Below are 19,749 nucleotides of genomic sequence, written 5' to 3'. Positions count from 1 at the left end.
GTAAACGGAGTATTCTTAGTCAAAATCATTATTTGTGTATGAAACAAGTCAGACAGCATTTGACCCAATGAGAGGTTATATTTGCAAACTAGATCATTATAACGGCTATAGAATTTCAGGAATGCTGACTTTAAACGGGAATGTTGAAACCCCTGTAACATCAACTTGTTTGTCAGTATCCGGTCTCGATTTAAAAACTGATCATACGCAGAACAAGTTCTTGCGTATCGAATCAGTTTAGAGATATAAACACCATATGCAGGTCGCAATGGGATATTGCTACATAAATATGTAAAGTTGACGATGAGAAGCTGGAATTTGAGTGTTTGTTATAAATTTGAGTGGCTAGTTTGCCGTTAACATTTATTTTCAATAAAATATTTAAGTACGAAGCAGATGTGGAGAACTCTGTGGTATCTTTTATTTCGAGTTCACAGGGATATATCGAATCAACATATAATTGAAAATGATTATTGTAAATAGATCGTCGTCGATATACATGTATATCAAGTTAAAGACCATCAAGAGACTTTTTCTTCTCATATAGAAGGTTTTGAGTAAACCCTGCTTCACAAGAATATAAAAACAGGTCAGGTAACAAAGGAACACAATATGTGGATCAAATCCAGAGTAGGTGTACGTGGAATCAGAGTGGTGTTTTAATACAGTAATTTTTGGATGGCTGATCACTAGATATAAATATTTCCTTATTCCATTTTTGTTTAAGAAGCAATTGTCTATGATAACAAAATGTCTAGTATCTATAGTGAGGAATGTCAGTGTAAAATGTTGAAAAGTCATACGTTTTGATGTTTATTTGAGAAAAGTTTTGCTATTTCAAACTCACTAAAAGTTCTTTAGAATTTCATAGAATCAATATTTGATTTACACCACTTCTGGCATATATTGTGACACAGGGGCTAAGCCCGTTTTGGGCCCAAAACGGGCTTAGCCCCTGTGTATTGTGGCATAGTACGTTTGAAGTTTCTCCTTCACAGCTGTTAATATATTCATGAGGAGCAAAGATAGGGGCTGGGTAAAGCATTTAATGGACCCAGCAATGTATCTTTGTATGGGTTTTTGTGAAGTTTACTAATCCAGTATAGGTACGGTAACTCATATTACTGTGTCTATAATAATAATATCCTTTATTTATACAGGATTGCACAATTAGTTGTATAAACTAGTTTACATTGTGGTTCTGTCTATAATATATATACATGTACATATCGAGAACATATATCACAAAGCATGGAAATATCACAATTTATATACATACAGATAAGAACTAAATGAAAAGAGACAATAAACACACGAGTATCATTGAGGATCAAAATAATGTTTTAGATAGGCTGAAGCATGACTTTAAAGATTTTTCATCTTCTGAAGGGGCAGTTGGAGTATATAAGTACTATTACCAAATGTGAAATTAATGCCAAGTTCGTTTAAAATACAGTTGTAATAATGAGCCTTAGAAACAAAGACAATGTTGTTACAAGCTTTGTCAGCTGGAACCAAAACATATTCCTCATGTAACCTATCTAATTCTTTTATCACTTCTGGTTTACTAAACACAGAAGATGATACGTACTTTTGTTTTGATGCGTCTAATAAGGGATGTTGATATTCCTCTTATACTTTTTATCTATTCCAACAACGTCTCAAGTTCTAGCCCATCCTCTGACATAATCTTCGACATAATTCATGATAGGAATGAAGTTCTGTCACCAATTGAAAGGCCGAGGTTCTCTGAATTTAGGACCTTTCAGATTAAGTCCTCATTTTCAACTATATTATCGCCAGTAATGAATGTTCAGCTGGACTATAGTTGAAAGAAGATTAAGAACAAGAACACGTAGGTGGATTAAATATAAGATGGTCTATATATATGGTTGTAATTAAAAGGTTTTGATGATGCAATAGAAGAAGTATATTTGTAAGAAATACAGGGTGTAAACTCATGAAAGATGATATATATGGTATATATATATATGACAAAAGAAAGAGAGATTGTATTATATAATTCACTTTTTCACAATGATATACACATGTGTAATCATATTTTTACGACATGACAAATAATAAAACGTAGGGAAAATGTTGATTAGAATGCTAGCATCGTTTTTTAAAGTTGAAGGGGGGGGGGGGGTAGGGGGTAGAAGGAGGTCTTACAATCGAATTCACATTTTTCTAAAATAACTCACGAGCAAATCAAAATAAAACTTTGGGTCAACTAGGATTTGTGTTTTCAACAACTGTTGAATTTTCATATTCTTTTGAAAGTCAACGATTCATATTCTTTCCATATGAATAAAATTCATTTCTTTTATCCTGATTCATATGGATGATGTTAATTTATCAATCATCGTTAACTCATGTTACATGTACATCGGAGGTACCAAGATCAGTGGCAAAAAATGACATTATATATAGACTCGACTAGGTTCTTCAGGGATATTTTATTTTTATTATACTACAACTTGTGTCGATTTTTCTGTACACACACACACACACACACACACACACACACATATATATATATATATATATATATATATATATATATATATACTCGATTAAAGAGATATTGCAACCCCCGTAACCCATCTTGAGATCCGCTACTAAAATCATCGATGAAAAATATTTTCTGTTTGCGATTAAATTGATATGCTAGTAATAATTCTTGTGAATACTACATGTAGTACCACCAAGAAATATATGAATCTGTTCGAAAAAGATCAATTCATTCTTAAATAAAATGTTATGCGGTAAATCAAAAATGCTCGAGAATAGCTAGGGGTTTTAACACCCAAACACACCCTTTTGATCTCGTTCGAACGAGATAATAAGTCGTTCGAACGAGATAATATCTCGTGCGAACGAGATAATAAGTCGTGCAAACGAGATATTATGTCGTGCGAACGAGATAATATCTCGTACGAACGAGATATTATGTCGTGCGAACGAGATAATAAGTCATGCGAACGAGATAATATGCCGTGCGAACGAGATAATAAGTCGTGCGAACGAGATAATATCTCGTTCGAACGACATAATATTTTCCAACATAAGAAGGAAAAAAATATTTGCATGTCCTAAATATACCTACTTTTGGATCTACGCGTTACTTAATTGATTACGCATTCGCGATTAATAATTCAATAAATAAATAGAAAAGAAGTCAAGACTTTATAAAAAAAACAACAACAAAAAACCTTTGGATTTGCACTGATTAATGCTTAAAAATATTTATTTTGGCTATTATCAGTCTCCATACATTCTTCGCCTGTTGAGTATTATGCATGTTGTTTACTTCCTTTTCACATGGAGACATTTCATACTCACGATTCTGCATTCGTGGAAAGGTTGGACAAAGGAATTGTATAAATTGTAAGTAATTAGAAAAATAGGTATACGGAATGCTCCGTTCAAGAATCAGGTCATAACAATTATGTGTTTATTTATGTCAAACACCTGGCGTTGGTCTTAACGTACGTTAACAATTGATTTATACTGTAAATGCCTTCAGAGTAAACATGGTCAACTGTTTTGTAAATAGCACGTGTAATATATTTTGTATGTATGCTCCTCAATTAAACAACGATGAAGAAGAAGTAATAGGATATATATAATATAGCACAGCTGACTAGCGTTCTATTTTTATAACAGTCGGTACCACGACTGATCGTTACGAGCCAAGGGTTTTCGGTCAACGCCGCAGTGGACATAAATGCATGCATGCCAACTTTTAAATATTCCCATGGGAGATTTTGCGTCTGATAACCTTTTTTCAAAGCTCTAATTCGCGACATTTTGTGGTGAAAATAAATATTTGTCCTCTCAAATAGCGATTGAGATAACAAGATTATCTAATATGAATAACAAGATTATCGACTATAGATAACAAGATTATTGACTACAAATCAAAGATTTATCGCATGTAAATCAAAATTTTCGCATATTAATGTCGAAAATTATTAAAAAAAAAAAAAAAAAAAAAAGATGGGCAAACACAGACCACTGGACATACCAGAGGTGGGATGTGGTACCTAGGAGGAGTAAACATCTTCTGTGGAATCAAGATTTTCGCATATTGATAACAAGATTATCGAATATGAATAGCAAGATTTCTTTAAATATTGAAGCGTTTTACACACCGTGGAGAAGCAGAATGTTTTCAAATATGAAACAAGCTTGTCAATGCTACGATTGTCGGTTCCTTTTTTATTTCCGTGCAGAATTACGGGTACTGTCCACACTAGTGGGCCCCCTTCCAGGTATCTAGCTAGTTGGACGCATGGCAGATCTCACCTCAGATCTCCATTTTTTCCGGTCTTGAGGGTCGGCAGTAGAGAGCTTCCATTCTCTACGATCTTTCTCCGTTAATTCTCTCCATGATAGCATTGGCCGACCAACTCTACGTCTCCCAGCAACTTGTATGTTTAGAGCGTACTTGACTGCACTTAAGATGAGACCAAGCCGCCCCAGCAATTCAGTTGAACCTACAGTGACCATATATTCAGGCTTGATGTTACAGATCTGTCTTATCATGGCCCTGTCATTGCGTAGTAGACGATGAAGATTTGGCTTGGTCAGTGTCCAGGTCTCACTGGCATGGAGCGTAGCGCTCCGTACGCAGGTGTTATACACTCGACCACGGGTCTTATACGACAGGTGGCGTGATGTCAGGACTGGTAGCAGCTCCTTGAACTTCTTCTAAGCGGTCTTCACACGTGTAGTGGTTGCAAGGTCACAGCCACCAGCTGCGAAAGCATGTCTCCGAGGTAGCAGAAGGAGCCTACAACCTCCAACTTGTCCAGACCAACTTGGATATCACTCTGCGGCCTGCCGTCAAGAGGGCGAGCCGTTCCCCTGCATCTTGAACATCTAAAGTAAGGGTCCACAGACAGGCGCATGAGTCCACTGCATTTCTTGTGCACCCAGTGCTTGCAGCCATTGCAGAAAATACTATTGCTGCCTACACATGTACGACAGACAGCACATGGGAAGCTGTTCGAGTCCTGAAGTAGGTCAAGACCTGTAGCGCAGATCATGATCTTGGTTTTGCTCGCATTCACTCTCAGTCCTTTCTTTTCCATAGCTTCTTTCCAAGTCAGGAGCCTCTTGACACATTCATCCAGTGAGTCAGTAATGATAACCAGGTCATCTGCATACAGATCCTCCCAGGGAACACCGGTGCGAAATTCGCGTGAAAGAGCCTCGAGTACGATGATGAAAAGCAGAGGGCTGGGTACTGACCCATGATGGACTTCAACCTTCACAGCAAACTCCTCACTGTAGCCATCACCAACGCGAAAAAAGCTACGAGCATTGGCATACATCCCCTGCACCAGACGCACAATCCACTCTTCCACACCAAGTTTTCGCAGTGCCCACCAGATCACCTTCCGAAGGACACTGTCAAATCTCTTTTCGAGGTCCACGAACGCCATATAGAGCCGTTTGTTTACTGCGAGATATTTTTCCTGCAGCTGCTTTCATGACTTGTTCTGTCAGTTTGAGTCCCCGGTAGTTGCCCCTGTCCAGAGCATCACCCTTTCCCTTGTAGAGGCAGACATTGGCACTCTGCTCCCAGTCAGTGGGGATCTTGCCATCACGGACAATTTAGGATGCAAGGTCACGGATCATGGATACACCTGTGTCACCTGCGGCTCTGATCATCTCCAATACTATTCCTGATGGTCCAGCTGCTTTACCCGACTTCATCTTGGAGATGGCCTTTTTCACCATATCAATTGTGATTGGGACAGGTGGTTCATCGATTAGGTGTTCAGGGTCCCATTCAAATTCCACATTTAGGAGCCTTTCTAGCCAACCTTTCTCCTTTGCTTCTTGGTTTAATGACATGTCACCTGCATCATTCTTTATTGGTTTGTCGCCCACAACATCAACATTCTCCCTTCGCATCTAGTTTGCAAGGTGGTACACCTCTGAAGACCTGGTATCTACGTTTTCGTATACCGGCTTTTCTGCCTCATAGCGAACATGATGAACTGCTCGTCTAGATGTACGCTTGGCCGCATCATACTCTGCTCTTGTGCCATTTCCGGACTTCCATGCCTTGTAAGTTAACCTTATTGCTGTGATGGTCTGTTCCACAAGGTTTCTCCACCACCAAGCTTCTCGTCGCCATCGGTGGGATCGTGTTATGCCACACATCTTCCCAGTTGTCTTCAGTAAACCTGTTTTGAGGTTAGTCCAGATTTCCTCGGTAGTGGCTTCGGCTTCCATTGCTGAGGCCGGTGCATGCGATTCAAATGCTTCCTGGAAGTATCTGCAAGTTGCATGATCCTTGAGTTTCTAGACTTTCAGGCGAGGTGTGAACTTGTACTTGGCTTTGGTTGGCATGTCAATCAATATGTCACAAACTAGGAGCTGATGCTGCAGAGCAACTTCCTCACCAGGGATTACCTTCACATCTGTGACAAGTTTGCGCTTGTTCTTACGAAACAGGATGAAGTCAATCTGTGTAGCTGCGCCTCCAGACTTGTATGTCGTTAGGTGGCTGTCACGTTTCTTGAAGCAAATGTTGCCGACAACGAGATCAAAAGCCAGTGCATACTCCAAGATCCTCTCACCCTCTGTATCAGGATCTGGTCTGCCATACCCTAGACCACCATGCACTTCTCTGAATTCGGTGCCAATACTACCAACATGGTCACTCCAATCTCCGCATGGGATAAGGAAGTCAGATGCCGGGATCTTGACAGTCACTGCACGTAGTTGGTCGTACAACTGATCTTTTTGCACGTCATTGAGACCGCTTTGAGGTGCGTAGACTGATAAAATGCTGAGCACACGCTGGCCGACCACAAGCTTCACTAAGACGATCCTGTCAGAGACGCGTTGCACTTCAAATACCTTCTCGATCCACTCCTCAGCCAAGAACACTCCCACCCAGCCGTACCATTGTCATTTCCAGACCATGAGAGCTTGTACTTGGAATCCTTCCCCTTGATAGTGCGACACTGTTCACAACGTATCTGGTTTCCTGCACACAACCAACAAAGTGTTTCCACAACCTCGCATACTCTTCCTCTCAGGGTGTTCACATTGAGAGAGCACACTCTAAACCTCTTCAGGCGCTTGCTGGATTTGCCGCAATGGCCCGACCCCCCCCCCCCCCCACCTGAGAGGGATCCAAGCCGGAGACGTTACCGACAGATCTCCAAAGACTATCGACACCGCCTATCGTTGATTCTGTAGATTATACTGCCATAGAAGATTTGGAACATGTTTTTTTACGGAATCGCCTGTCCTGACTGCCATTCCAACTCAGATCTTTACGGCGTCTTGAGTTTCCGCCGTTCCCATATTTGGGCGAAGTGCCTTGACGTTGTCGTTGTCCTCTAAGTGAAGTATCCTCCGTCAAGCCACAGTAGCTACAGACACCAGATCATCAGTCTGTCGATAACTGCTGCTTAGCTCTGCCACCCAGGCTGTGGCAGCTCATAAACCCAGAGAAGAGGTATTCTACCAGGCTATTTACCCATAGCTGGGGATTGGATTGGTGAGTGCCAGAGCGTGTCCACACGTAGGTGGGTCATGCACACTGCACCTTTAGGTCTCCAATCTACTCCGAGATCCCTAGCTGGTCAGCCTGGGGCCGTAAGGTACCCAGTTTCCAGTGTGCACCTCTGGGAGGTTACGCTAGGGTCTTGCCAAATGGAGAGGCTGTGTACCAGCAGTAGAGACTTACACACTCGGCTCTCTTTTCATACCGAAGTACTATCTGGCGACTGGTGCTGCAAGCAGGAATATATGAAGCAACTACTACTACTACATACTACCACACTATGTTAGCAACAGTACTAGACGCATCACATAGGCCTGTGTATACACACACCACACCACGGTGTGTATTGTGAATAAAATATCTAAGTATGAAGCAGAGGTGGGCGACTCTGTGGTGTCTTTTATTTCGAGCTCACAGGGATATATCGAATCGACATATGAATGAAAGTTACTATTGTTAATAGACAAAACGTCGTCGATATTTCTAAATGTCGAATTGAAGGCTACAGCAAGATATTTTTCTTCTCACGTAGAAGTTTTTTTTTAAAATTCTGCTTCGTATGAATACAGAAACAGGTCAGCTAATAAAGGAGCACAATTCGTGCCCATGGGAATTCCAACAGACTGTTGGAAGACCTGATCACCAAAGACGACGAAGATATTGTCAATGAGGAACTCTAGCATATTTTTTAATTTCAACTTCAGAGTACTTGTGCGTGGAATCAGAGTGGTGTTTAACAAAGTAAGTTTGTGGATGACTGATCACTAGATATGAATATTTCCATTTTCCATTTTTGTTGAAGAAGCAAGTGTCTATGATGTCAAAAAGTCTAGTCTTTAATTTATCGTGAGGAATGGTCGTGTAAAGTGTTGAAAAGCCATAGGTTTGGATGTTATTGATTTGGGAAATTGCGATTTCAAGTTTACTAAAAGTTCATTAGAATTTTTTAGAATCCACATTTGATTAACACCACTTCTGGTAGATACAGTCGCACAGTAGGTTTGAAGTTTCTCCTTCACAGCTGTTAATATTTTCGTTAGGAGCTAAGATAGGGACTTGTTATCCATATTCGCCGTTTCGTACTAGTTAACCATTTTAGGGGGTGGGTAGTTTAAGTTTTTAGAACCTGTAGCCGGCCCCTTTATACATATATTTGTATTTCAATGAAATAAGTTGAAACCAATGATTTTCATTTTATTTAGGAACTGGAGGTATTGTGAGTAATGTAGAATGGATTTTCCAAAGATCCTTCACTTTGATTCTCCAGACGTGGTCCGTGCCCTGCAGTCCATACAAGATATATATCCAAAACCATCCGATCTCTCCTTTACATTTCAATTTCTCGAGGCTTTAGATATCGACGAATTCAAAAGAAAACTGTTATCAATGCAGACGCAAGTTATATTAGTTGAGCCAGATTCCCTCTGTGACGATCAGCGTAGCGATTGCCGATTGTGTGTATACCGAGTTCAAACTGGTGCTTCCAAAGGCAGGACACTGAAAGGGGAGGTAACTGCTACCATCATCTTATTGTCAATGCCAATGCTCTATACTTTTAAGCAAAATATTTGGTTAGTTTTATCATAGAACAGGAGTATAGGTATCTTGATAACATAGCCTTTTGATGTCAAGTTTAGACAATTGTGTAAATCCTATTATAGAGAGATTTTTTCTATAGTGGCATATTTCTACCATCGTTTGTCAGATAATTATATTAACTCCTCAGTTAACAGTGTCGACTTTTCGGGGGAAAATCCACCCTTGTTCATATTTTCTCATTATGATTTTAATTCTGGTATGCTAATGCTTCGTCGCTAGCCACGCTTAATGAGTCCGGGTGTACCTTCCAAATCGTGATTATGATTAACGAAACTCTCGATTTGTATGTCATGAAATGATACAATCATGTAGCGACCAATATCTGATTTCGGTATTTTAATGGCGGCACCCACTGTAGCGTTTGTTTACAAATAATAACAGACAAAAAGTTCACAGATCACTCTTTTGGAAGCAAGTCAAGTATATAGCTATATATCAAATGAAACCAGAATTAACAACAGAGAATATGCTTGCAAATTGTTTATCGATAATTGATTGATTGATTAAATATTGTTTAAAGTCCCTCTCGAGAATCTTTCACTCATATGGAGACGTCACCATTGTCAGTGAAGGGCTGCAAAATTTAGGCCTATGCTCGGTGTTTACGGCCTTGGAACAGGGAGGGATCTTTATCATGTCACACCTGCTGTGACACGGGGCCTGGGTTTTTGCGGTCTCACCCGAAGGACCGCCCCATTTTATCGCCTCGTACGACAAGCAAGGGGTACTGAGGACCTATTCTAACCCGGATCCCCACGGTAATATCGATAATTGATAAACCTATTTTGAATGGCTGATGTGTCAGTTTTTCCCAATCGGCAATCCTCGGATTATTCCACTACGAGCCACGCAATGATCTCTTATTGTTTGTTTTAATTAAAAGAACAAACAAATAATAATAATAATAATGAGGGAAATTCCCGATTAGTTGATATATGTTTATGAAGATCAATATTCATAAAGTCGAGGACTTTCTTAATCATACAATCACGGCTATGACGTAGTGTGAACGGAGACAATAGGCGTGGTTTGCGACGATGGTGTTATTTGCCATTTGCTGATATCTGCATCTGACAAGTCAACATCACTATAAAAGATGAAGATAACGAACAGTGATCAATCTCATAACTCCTATAAGGAATACAAAATAAGGAGTTGGGCAAACACGGACCCTTTTGACATACCAGATGTAAGATCAGGTGCCTAGGAGGAGTAAGTATCCCGTGTCGACCGGTAATACTCGACATATGCCATGATCAGGCAAACTATCTATTATACATAGTAATATAAAACTTATTACTGTACGTGTTGTATATGCAATATTTTGTGTTTTCTAACCTCCTCTCTGTAATTTATAACAGTACATTTATGAGAATAAAGCATTGATTGATTGATTGACAAGTCGACAAAATTATCTGACAAGTCGACAAAACGTGACAAGTCTTCAAAAAGAGGATTATATTGACTTCATAATCTGACAAGTCGACAAAAAGATTATTTTGACTTGCCAGAACTTTATGTCGACTTGTCATTATGTTGTTAACTGGATAATACACTTTGGACGTGAAAGCATTTTTACAGTTACTTTTCAAACTTTTTTATTATTTGACATAATTAACTAACAAATCGTACCAAGTCCCTCTTATGCAAATTTGCCCCTTCAGTAATTTCTTAATTTTGATGACAAACATTTGTTAAAACGTTTATTTTTATTATGCGACGTAGATTATTTCCTATGAGAAATTTATCAATTGCACTCATTTGCCGAGAGTAATTTGGGTATCCAGTGATTCAGCGAGTGTGATTGATTCCAAGCTGTCCGTCTACAAAGAAAACAAAAACCTCTTCGAAAATAACAACATAAGGATCCACCATGAATTAGATCCGGACGAAGTATTTGGACTTTACGGTGCAAAATACACCATAGATACCTATACGAAACAACTTGAAGCATTCATGAAAAGTATCCCTATGCCTGAAATTCGGGGTATGGTGGAGGAAGCTGCAGATATTGTATTCTCAGAAGCTGAGATAGAAAGAAGATGTCAGAATATTGAAATCATTAGTCAGGGAAACAACATAGGATCGGTGCGAGACGGAAGTTACCCTTGTCGTGCACCGTGGACAATTCGGCGAATAAAAAAGCAATTGATGTCGGACACTGCAGACGTTGTTACTCAGGACTTCAGGGATGAAGTAACAAGCAGAATAGTGGCACACATACAAAAGACACTTGACGTTGAAATATCGAGTGAGATGGCTAAATATAACATGTTGAAAAATGTAAAATTTGTCGCGAGGACAGCTGGAATTATAGCGGTAGGTGCAGCTGTACAATTCGTAGTTGCGCAGTTTCTTAACCCCATCCTGGGTGCCATTGTAAGTGTCGTCATGGTAGTTGGTTTCGCTGGTAGCACTGTAATGACAGCGGTACTATCCATTGATGTCAATTCAAGAGAATGGAGAAATACTGTAGCAGAGGAAATATGTAAAGCTTTAGTTCCAAGGAAGGCGGAGATAGTCGCGAATGTTGTCAAAGAAATGGAAAAAATTTGCAAGAATACTATAAAAGAATTGAGTACAATTTGTGAAAAATTAACTGGTGCAAGCAGTAGACTTCCACTTGTTGAGCAGAAAAACTGTGAGTAGCATTTGATTTCAACTTCCGTTAAAATGCACATCTCATAAAAATGTCTTTTAAAACCATTTAAAAAGATACCAAAATTAGAGGTATTTAGGTAATTTGAACTCTGCGCAGAAACACTAGCTAATATACTCAAAGTAACTTAATATCTTGAATTGGTTGTTTCCCATCATTTGATGACACCGTATATCGGATAATTGTAACAGGAAGCATGCTTGTTTCTCAAACTAATATTGTTTATTGTAGTAATCGAAGAGTGGATGTTGCGAGATTTTCGGATCCAAAATATTGGGAGCTGTTCATCTATTCTTCATTTCATAACAGGAAGAAAGAATGGTAGAGCTATGATGAAAGTGTTCTTACAGAACAATGATGAAGAATCAGTAAGTTTTTGTGAGAAGAATGCCGTCAATGTACCATGGGATGCCGGTTATGAATTTGTGGACGTGAGCTTGAAGTCAGATTCCGAAAAAGTTATTGCCATTAGGGAAGAAGAACGGAAAGCAAGTCCATTAAGCAGCATTTTACGGAAAAAGATACACAAAACTATCAAAGAGAATAGAGATCTAATTTTCGCCAAATATTCCAATGTTTCTGCGATCAGTGCGAGTCCTGTGAAATATCATGGCGACTGCGTCATCCATGAGCCATGTATAGCTTTATATTGCTTTGATGTTAACTTGATTCCCTTCGGAGAGGAAGATCTCCCGGAATCTATCGGGGATGTTCCATGCGACATTCGTGAGGACTTCATTCAATTTGGAAGGTGTGAAAATTGTCACACTTTGAACCATGGATGCAGTGTGGGAAAGTATAACGAAGTGTCTTCGGGATCTTTAGGATTTTTTGTCAGAAGAAAGGGAACGCCCCCTTGTAACGGATTCCTAACTGCCGCCCACGTCGCCTTAACGGACGATGTTATTGCATCATTGAACGAAACAAAACTTTCCGATTGTTGTTTCCAGAGGGGAAATTATAGAATTGTACATCCCTCTTTCCAAGACAGTACCTCCAACAACGTCATTGGAAAAGTTGAAGATTCATTTTTCGGAAATCACAGATCCATTGGAATAGATGCAGCTTTCGTACGAACAGATGAAATGCAACCTAAAGGTGAGTAATTATCTGATATCATCACTAATCAATTTACATCTAATTAACTGCTGTTAAAAATGAAACAAATGTCTTATGCATAGAATAAATATTACACGTGTTCTTTTATTTTTTTCCAGAAGAAATGTACGAAACTTCGTCTTCTTTTGATGTTGATTCTGATGAGGAATATGAGGTGGTCAAAAACGGAAGAACAACTGGAGATACAACAGGGGATTTGAAATGCTGTTTCTTTTCCATTCGTAAACCTTTCCCAGAGCGTGGCGGAATCTATCTTAAGTTGGATAATTGCTACACAATTTACAATAGAGACTCGCAACCTTTCTTTTTACCCGGCGATTCCGGTGCCGCGGTGTTCGTTGTCGATAAAAAAGATAGCTCACGACAACCCCTGGCTCTTGCGTTTGGTAAAATGACAAGTTATGGAATAACGTTTGCAAGTCCCATACAAAATATTTTGGAGGTTTTAAACCTGTCCATCATACAACCAGCTCAACCTATGGATATGCCATGAAATCTTGTGTAAGCTTATTACTATCCACGAACACTACATAAAACACTCCTTGGTTTTATTTGCTCCTCGTATAATTCAAGTGAATGATGTTGCAGACTAAAAATAACAATTAATATATTGTATACCGAGAATTGTTAAGTTTTTCATGTTATTATTCTTGGACTCAGAGAATCGAGTCGAGACAAAGTACCTTAGTTTAGGACATACATGTACGCGATATTTCTCAATAACTTGTTCGTGAAATTTCAAATACCATTCATTTGCTACATAAATATGTCGACCGGTCAAAACGTACTCCATCTTACCTGTCAAATCATTTTACAGTAAAACACGGTTACAGCGTAAACGCTTGTAATAACTCCATGCTTACAGTGAAGTATTTTTTCACTCCTACACATTATAAACTTGCTCGATATAACGAATTACGTTTATAACGAATCAAAATTGTTCGTACCCAGCACTTCGTTTCAAGCTAGTTTTACTGCATATCTAAACTTGTATGGCTTTCCATAGTGCATGTACACAATGCTGTTATCTGCATAATGTGTAGAAATCATGTGTCAATATTTAATTATTGTGATATTTTGTACAATTTTTATTTATCATTACACTGTGATATTGCCATCTGAATAAAATGAAAAAAGTAGTAACTTTTAAATTCTTTAAGGCCAGATGATATAAACAAATTTTTCTACCTTTAGCACTGAAGAGTTCCCATGGTAAAAAAATACTTTGGTTGGTTTTGGTTTTCTCATTTATAGTTGTTTGGAACTCTTCTGTGTTTTAAGAGCAGGAAAGGGGGTCAGTAAACAATGTAAACAATTGTGATGCCAGAATCATTCAGGAAAAAATCAGGAAAAATTATTAGTAAAAAACGTCATCAAAGGTTACAGAATGCTAAGAAAGGTTATGCATTATCCCTTGGACGTAAGATAGTGAATGTTGATGCCAATAACAACGTGGTGATCGAGGAGAAGTTGGATGAATCAAGAAAAAATTGTTCGTCTGGTGATAATTCACAAGAATGCCTAGGAAATGAAGAAACGTATCCATCTGATGCATCAGAGAGTGAGGAATCGGTAGAAGAGCATGAGAAGATGATTTGTTGGAGACGAGTTGTGGAACTTGGAATTCTAGTGGAGAATTTGGAAAAAGGTTGTGCTGCGTGTGGTAGACCACAAGATTTAACAACGCATAAGACATTGTGAGGACGAAAAACGGTATGGACTTGGATCATTGCTATATATAAGATGTCAGCAGGAAGCATGCAGTTATCTTTCTCCTGTTTCTACTGGGAAACGTGACATAATGCAGAAATTAATGTAAAATGGCACATCAAAGAGATCCTGTATTAGGCATTTCTTTATTTTTTTTTCAGAGATGAATAGCAAAGGAAAACCAAGAGTGACAAAAAAAAACCCCAAAAACAAACAGTAAAATCATAAATGCCATTGTAAATTATTTTCAGAAGTTGTAAAATTTTACTCTTATATTATGGGAGATAACTCTTCTTTGTCTTGAGAAAATCAGCCAATGTGATATTTACAATTTTGCTTCTACTCAGAAAATTCACCCCGTATGGTATATGATTTTTAAGTTTATATTACACTTTAAACATTAAGTCAACATATTATGAAGTTTATTTTAATTTGTAAACCTTTACTGAGGGTGCAATGTCCATATATGTAATTTTATTGAAGCAGCAATTGATATTTTCCAAGTGTAAAATTTGTAATGCATTAATATTTTACATGTTATGTTGTAAATCTAATATCAGTACACTCTGTTCTCCCTGACAACCATTTTTTGAGGTATAAAAAAGGTAAACAGATGAAGAATAAACTAATTTACCATGATAACTATTGTTTTGTACTTTTTTTTGAAATATGGAAAATATTTCACTCTCCAAGTCAAAGGGGAAAAGAATTCAAGGAATTATCCACTTTTATAAAAGAATGACATCATATAAAGTCTCTTCGAAAGAAAAAAATTGTTTGTATCATCTGCCCTTAATAGATCGATTAAAGTTTTCTTACATATCAACAGACGAGAAATGTTTGGATGGGAAGTTGGATGGGTTTTTTTTCGAGTGTTAACGGAACAAAGCCTTGAAATACTTCCTTCCTCAGGTGTTGGTAATGCTGCAGTTTCACAGAGGCAACATAGGGGTTTTACACCTGAAAAAGTACGGTGTTTATCTCGCGATTTTAAGTAGAAACATCATTATATGATCGATTATACGTCATTTGCTCCAGCTGATTGATTGTCTCAGTTGCATGTCTCAAAGAACATATTTTTCTTGTACGATGAAAGGAGAAGATAACGAACAGATCAATCTCATAACCCCCTCAAGAAATAAAAAATAAAAAGTTGGGAAAACACGGAACCTTGGATATACCAGAGGTGGGATCAGGTGCCTAGGAGGAGTATTCATCGCCAGTTGAGGGGTCATACTCGCCGTGAGCTCTATATCTTAATTAGGTAAACGGAATAATCCGTCATCAAAATCAGTATACCAAGAACGGCCTAACAATCGGTATGAAACACGTCAGACGGTATTTTACTCGATGACAAGTTGTATTGGCAAACTAGATCATTATAACGACCATTGAATTTGCGAATTGCTGACTTTAAACGAGACTGTTGAAACCCCTGCGCCATCAACTTCTTTGTCAGTAGGCTGCCTCGATTTACAAACTGATCATACGCAAAACGAGCTCTTGCGTATCAAATCAGTTGAGGGATATAAACACCATATACAGGTTGTAATGGAATAATGCAGCCTAAATATGGGAAGTTAACGATAGAGAAGCTGAAATCATCCCATTTGTCATAAAGTGGATTGGTAAGTTTGCCGTTAATATTCATTTTCTATAAAATATCTACGTAAGAAGCAGGTGTGGAGGACTCCGTGGTGTCTTTTATTTGGAGTTCACAGGGATATATCGAATCGAGATATGAATGAAAATTATTATTGTTAATAGATAGCATATCGATATACAAAAAATGTATATAAATGTCGAGTTGAAGGCCACAGCAACATATTTTTTCTTCTCATGTAGAAGGTTTTGAATAAACTCTGCTTAATAAGAATATAAAAACAGGTCAGCTAACAAAGGAGCACAATTCGTGCCCTTGGGAATTCCAACAGACCGTTGGAAGACCTGATCACCATAGACTACGAATATATTGTCATTGAGGAACTCAAGCATATTTTTTATTTTAACTTCATAGTTTAACAAAATAATTTTTGGATGATTGATCACTAAATACGAATATTTCCTTTTTCTGTTCTTGTCGGAGAAGCAACTGTCTATGATGTCTAGTATTTAATCTATCGTGAGGAATGGTCGTGTAAAGTGTTAAAAAGTCATACGTTTTGATGTTGTTGATTTGAAAAAAGTTTGCGATTTCAAGTTTGCCAAAATTTCTTTAGAATTTTTTAGAATCTGACAAGGTACATATGTATCAAGTTTTTAATTTGTTTGTTTGGGGTTGGGTTTTTTTTCCTTTCCATATTTAGCCCATCATCTGGCATAATGTTCGACAGAATTTATAATAGAGATGAAGTTCTTGTCAATAGTATCTAATTATAGACCTGTCTCGCTATTATCGTGCGTTAGTAAAATTTTGGAGAGAATTATTTTCAAACATGTATATAATTATTTTCATAGTAATGATCTATTTTATCGATATCAAGCTGGATTTTTACCAGGTCATTCTACAGTTTATCAACTATTAGAAACTTATCATAGTATTGATGAAGGGAAATCATGTTGTAAAATATTTTGTGACCTATCAAAAGCATTTGATCTAGTATGGCATAATGGTCTTATTTTCAAATTACAAACTTATGGTATATCTGGTAGTCTTTTACATTGGTTCAGAAGCTACTTATGTCACAGATCACAAAAAGTAATGTATAAAGACCTTTTATCGTCAAAACTTGATATATTTGTTGGTGTACCCTAAGGTTCTGTTTTAGGATCTTTACTATTTTTGATTTTAGTTAATGATGTTGCTGTAAATATGCTATCAATGTGTAGATTATTTGCTGATGACAACTCACTCCAGTGGCCTCATATAATATGCTAGAAATTGAATACAAGCTTAATTATGATTTACATATACTAGAAAAATGGTCAAATAAGTGGCTACTCAAATTTAATCCATCCAAGACTAAAGCTGTTTATTTTTTGAAAAAAGATAACTCTATTTTACCGAAATTATTTTTTCAAGATGATAGATTGGATTGTGTTTCAGTCCATCGTCATCTAGGCTTATTATTGTCACATAACCTCAGTTGGTCTTTATACATTGATTCCATAGCTGATAAATCTTTTTAAAAATTAGGGCTTTTAAAAAAGCTTAAGTTCAAAATTGGTAGAAAACATCTGTCAAAATTGTACATAGCTTTTATTAGACCTACTCTTGAATATGCTTCAATTGTTTGGGATGGCTGTTCTGTTCACGATACTGATAAGCTTGAAAAAGTACAATTATGTGCAGCTAGAATTGTTACTGGTCTTCCTATTTTTGCATCTAGAGAATCCCTTTATTTAGAAACAGGCTGGCAAACTTTACAAAGTAGACGTTATATTGCAAAAATGACTACCATGTTTAAAATTTGCAATGGTAGCGCCCCTGATTGTTTAAATGAAATTATTCCACATAAACATGAAAATATATCCCTTTATAATACTAGAAACAAAGATCAGTTTTACATTCCAAAATGCAGATTAGAGTTATTCAAAAAATCATTTGTACCCGACTCAGTAAAACAGTGGAATTTATTAAATGTAGAAGCCAGCGAAGCCATCTCAATCAATTCATTCCGCAAAAATATAACAGACATTACAAGACCACCATCATATTAACTCTTTTGGAAAACGATATATCAACATTATTCATAGAAAGCTAAGATACAACTGTATACTTAATTATGATCTTTATAAACGAAATATTACAAATTCTCCGTTTTGTACATGTGGAAATATTAATGAAGATGTATATCATTTCTTTTTTGCTTGTAAAAATTACTCCAGGGCTAGAAATAATCTTTTTAATCGCCTTGGTTAATATGGATACAAAATTGTTATTATGCGGTAATGTCAATTTACCTCTGGAAACTAATATAAATATTTTTTCAGTTCATAAATTTATAAAAGAAACTTGTAGATTCGTTTAATCATTGTACATTTTACCTGTTAATTATTACCTTGCATGACATATTGTAATATTTTAGGAGAGGGACTTGTAAGTTGTCAGAACTTGTTCCCAATCCTTTTGATTTCATCAATAAAATATGTTCAAAACAAAGATGTTCTGTTGCCAATTGAAAGACCGAGGTTCGCTGAATTTAGGACCTTTTAAAATACCGATAAGTGAATTCAAGTTATTTTCAACTATATCAACATCACCAGTAATGACGTGTCCAGCTGGGCTATAGTTGAAAGAAAACGAAAAAGAACATGTAGGTGGATTAAGTATAATATGGTCTATATCTAGGCACTGCAAAGTTTGTTTGTAATTAAAAAGTGTGGATGCAGTAATTGAAGTATACATGTATTTGTAGGAAACACAGGGTGTAGAACTTAAAATATGTTGGAATTTAAGACTTAACTTTTCTTTTTACGAAGAATGTTGCTTATGTTGACGGCATCTATTCCTTTGTTAGTAGAACTGGCGATATACTATCTATAACCCGCCGTGGTTTAAAGAGCCCGTGATAAACAACATTCACAATTATAGAATCCAGGATATATTCTGGTGTTGAAAAATCCAAATATGGATTAGCTTTGGATTATCCAAATAACGTATTCAAAACTCTCAATGAGACTGAGTAAAATTGTGTACAAATATGATGTGGACCCAATTGTCTGTTGACGTAAAAGTGAATCAAGCGTGATATCATGTACACTTGGTCTTTTATATGAAAGATTATTTCCTTGTGGTCTAAGGAATTAAAATGTTTCTATCGTCATCATTTATTGGTAACCGTGTCCCGATATTATTTTATTAAGTGAACCCTAAGTTTCCCCGACATAAATTAAGCCACAGAAGTTGAACTCAATAGCGTAGACAATGTTGGGTCAAATTCTCAAAAGCTTTGGTACAGTGCTGTGAGATTACTAGTGTATGCATTTCTAGTGATCAATAAATCACAAGTTTTACAATTTTTAGAGATCAATTTGAGATCGAGCACACGAGATCTAAAAAGGAATGATCAAAAATATCTTTTTAATGAAACGTGTCAGTCTTTAATTTTGGTATAAGCATTTTCATTTCTGTACAAAAGCTGACTATTTGACGACTGTACAAATGTTTGATATCTCGAAGGAT

The 19,749-nt window shown here is 37.2% G+C and overlaps 2 protein-coding genes across 2 annotated transcripts; one reads left to right on the top strand and one right to left on the bottom strand.

Moving 5' to 3' along the window:
- The first annotated feature begins 3,258 nt into the window (after window positions 1–3,258).
- LOC125650726 (uncharacterized) lies at window positions 3,259–15,266 on the top strand. Its single transcript, XM_048879245.2, has 5 exons — window positions 3,259–3,390; window positions 8,740–9,046; window positions 10,862–11,777; window positions 12,027–12,893; window positions 13,013–15,266. Exons 2-5 carry the CDS (start codon window positions 8,768–8,770, stop codon window positions 13,405–13,407), a joined length of 2,457 nt encoding a protein of 818 aa, XP_048735202.2. The 5' UTR covers window positions 3,259–3,390; window positions 8,740–8,767; the 3' UTR covers window positions 13,408–15,266.
- On the bottom strand, window positions 6,322–7,568 carry LOC125649719 (craniofacial development protein 2-like). Its single transcript, XM_056166175.1, has 3 exons — window positions 7,511–7,568; window positions 6,946–7,012; window positions 6,322–6,853 (listed from the first exon to the last, which is right to left on the bottom strand). Exons 1-3 carry the CDS (start codon window positions 7,566–7,568, stop codon window positions 6,322–6,324), a joined length of 657 nt encoding a protein of 218 aa, XP_056022150.1.
- Window positions 15,267–19,749: the final 4,483 nt, after the last annotated feature.

The sequence above is a fragment of the Ostrea edulis genome, chromosome 5 (genome assembly GCF_947568905.1).
Source record: "Ostrea edulis chromosome 5, xbOstEdul1.1, whole genome shotgun sequence".
In the NCBI taxonomy this organism is placed as follows: domain Eukaryota; kingdom Metazoa; phylum Mollusca; class Bivalvia; order Ostreida; family Ostreidae; genus Ostrea; species Ostrea edulis.
Note: the sequence above shows the minus strand (reverse complement) of the source record. Positions and strands in the feature narration are given on the sequence as shown.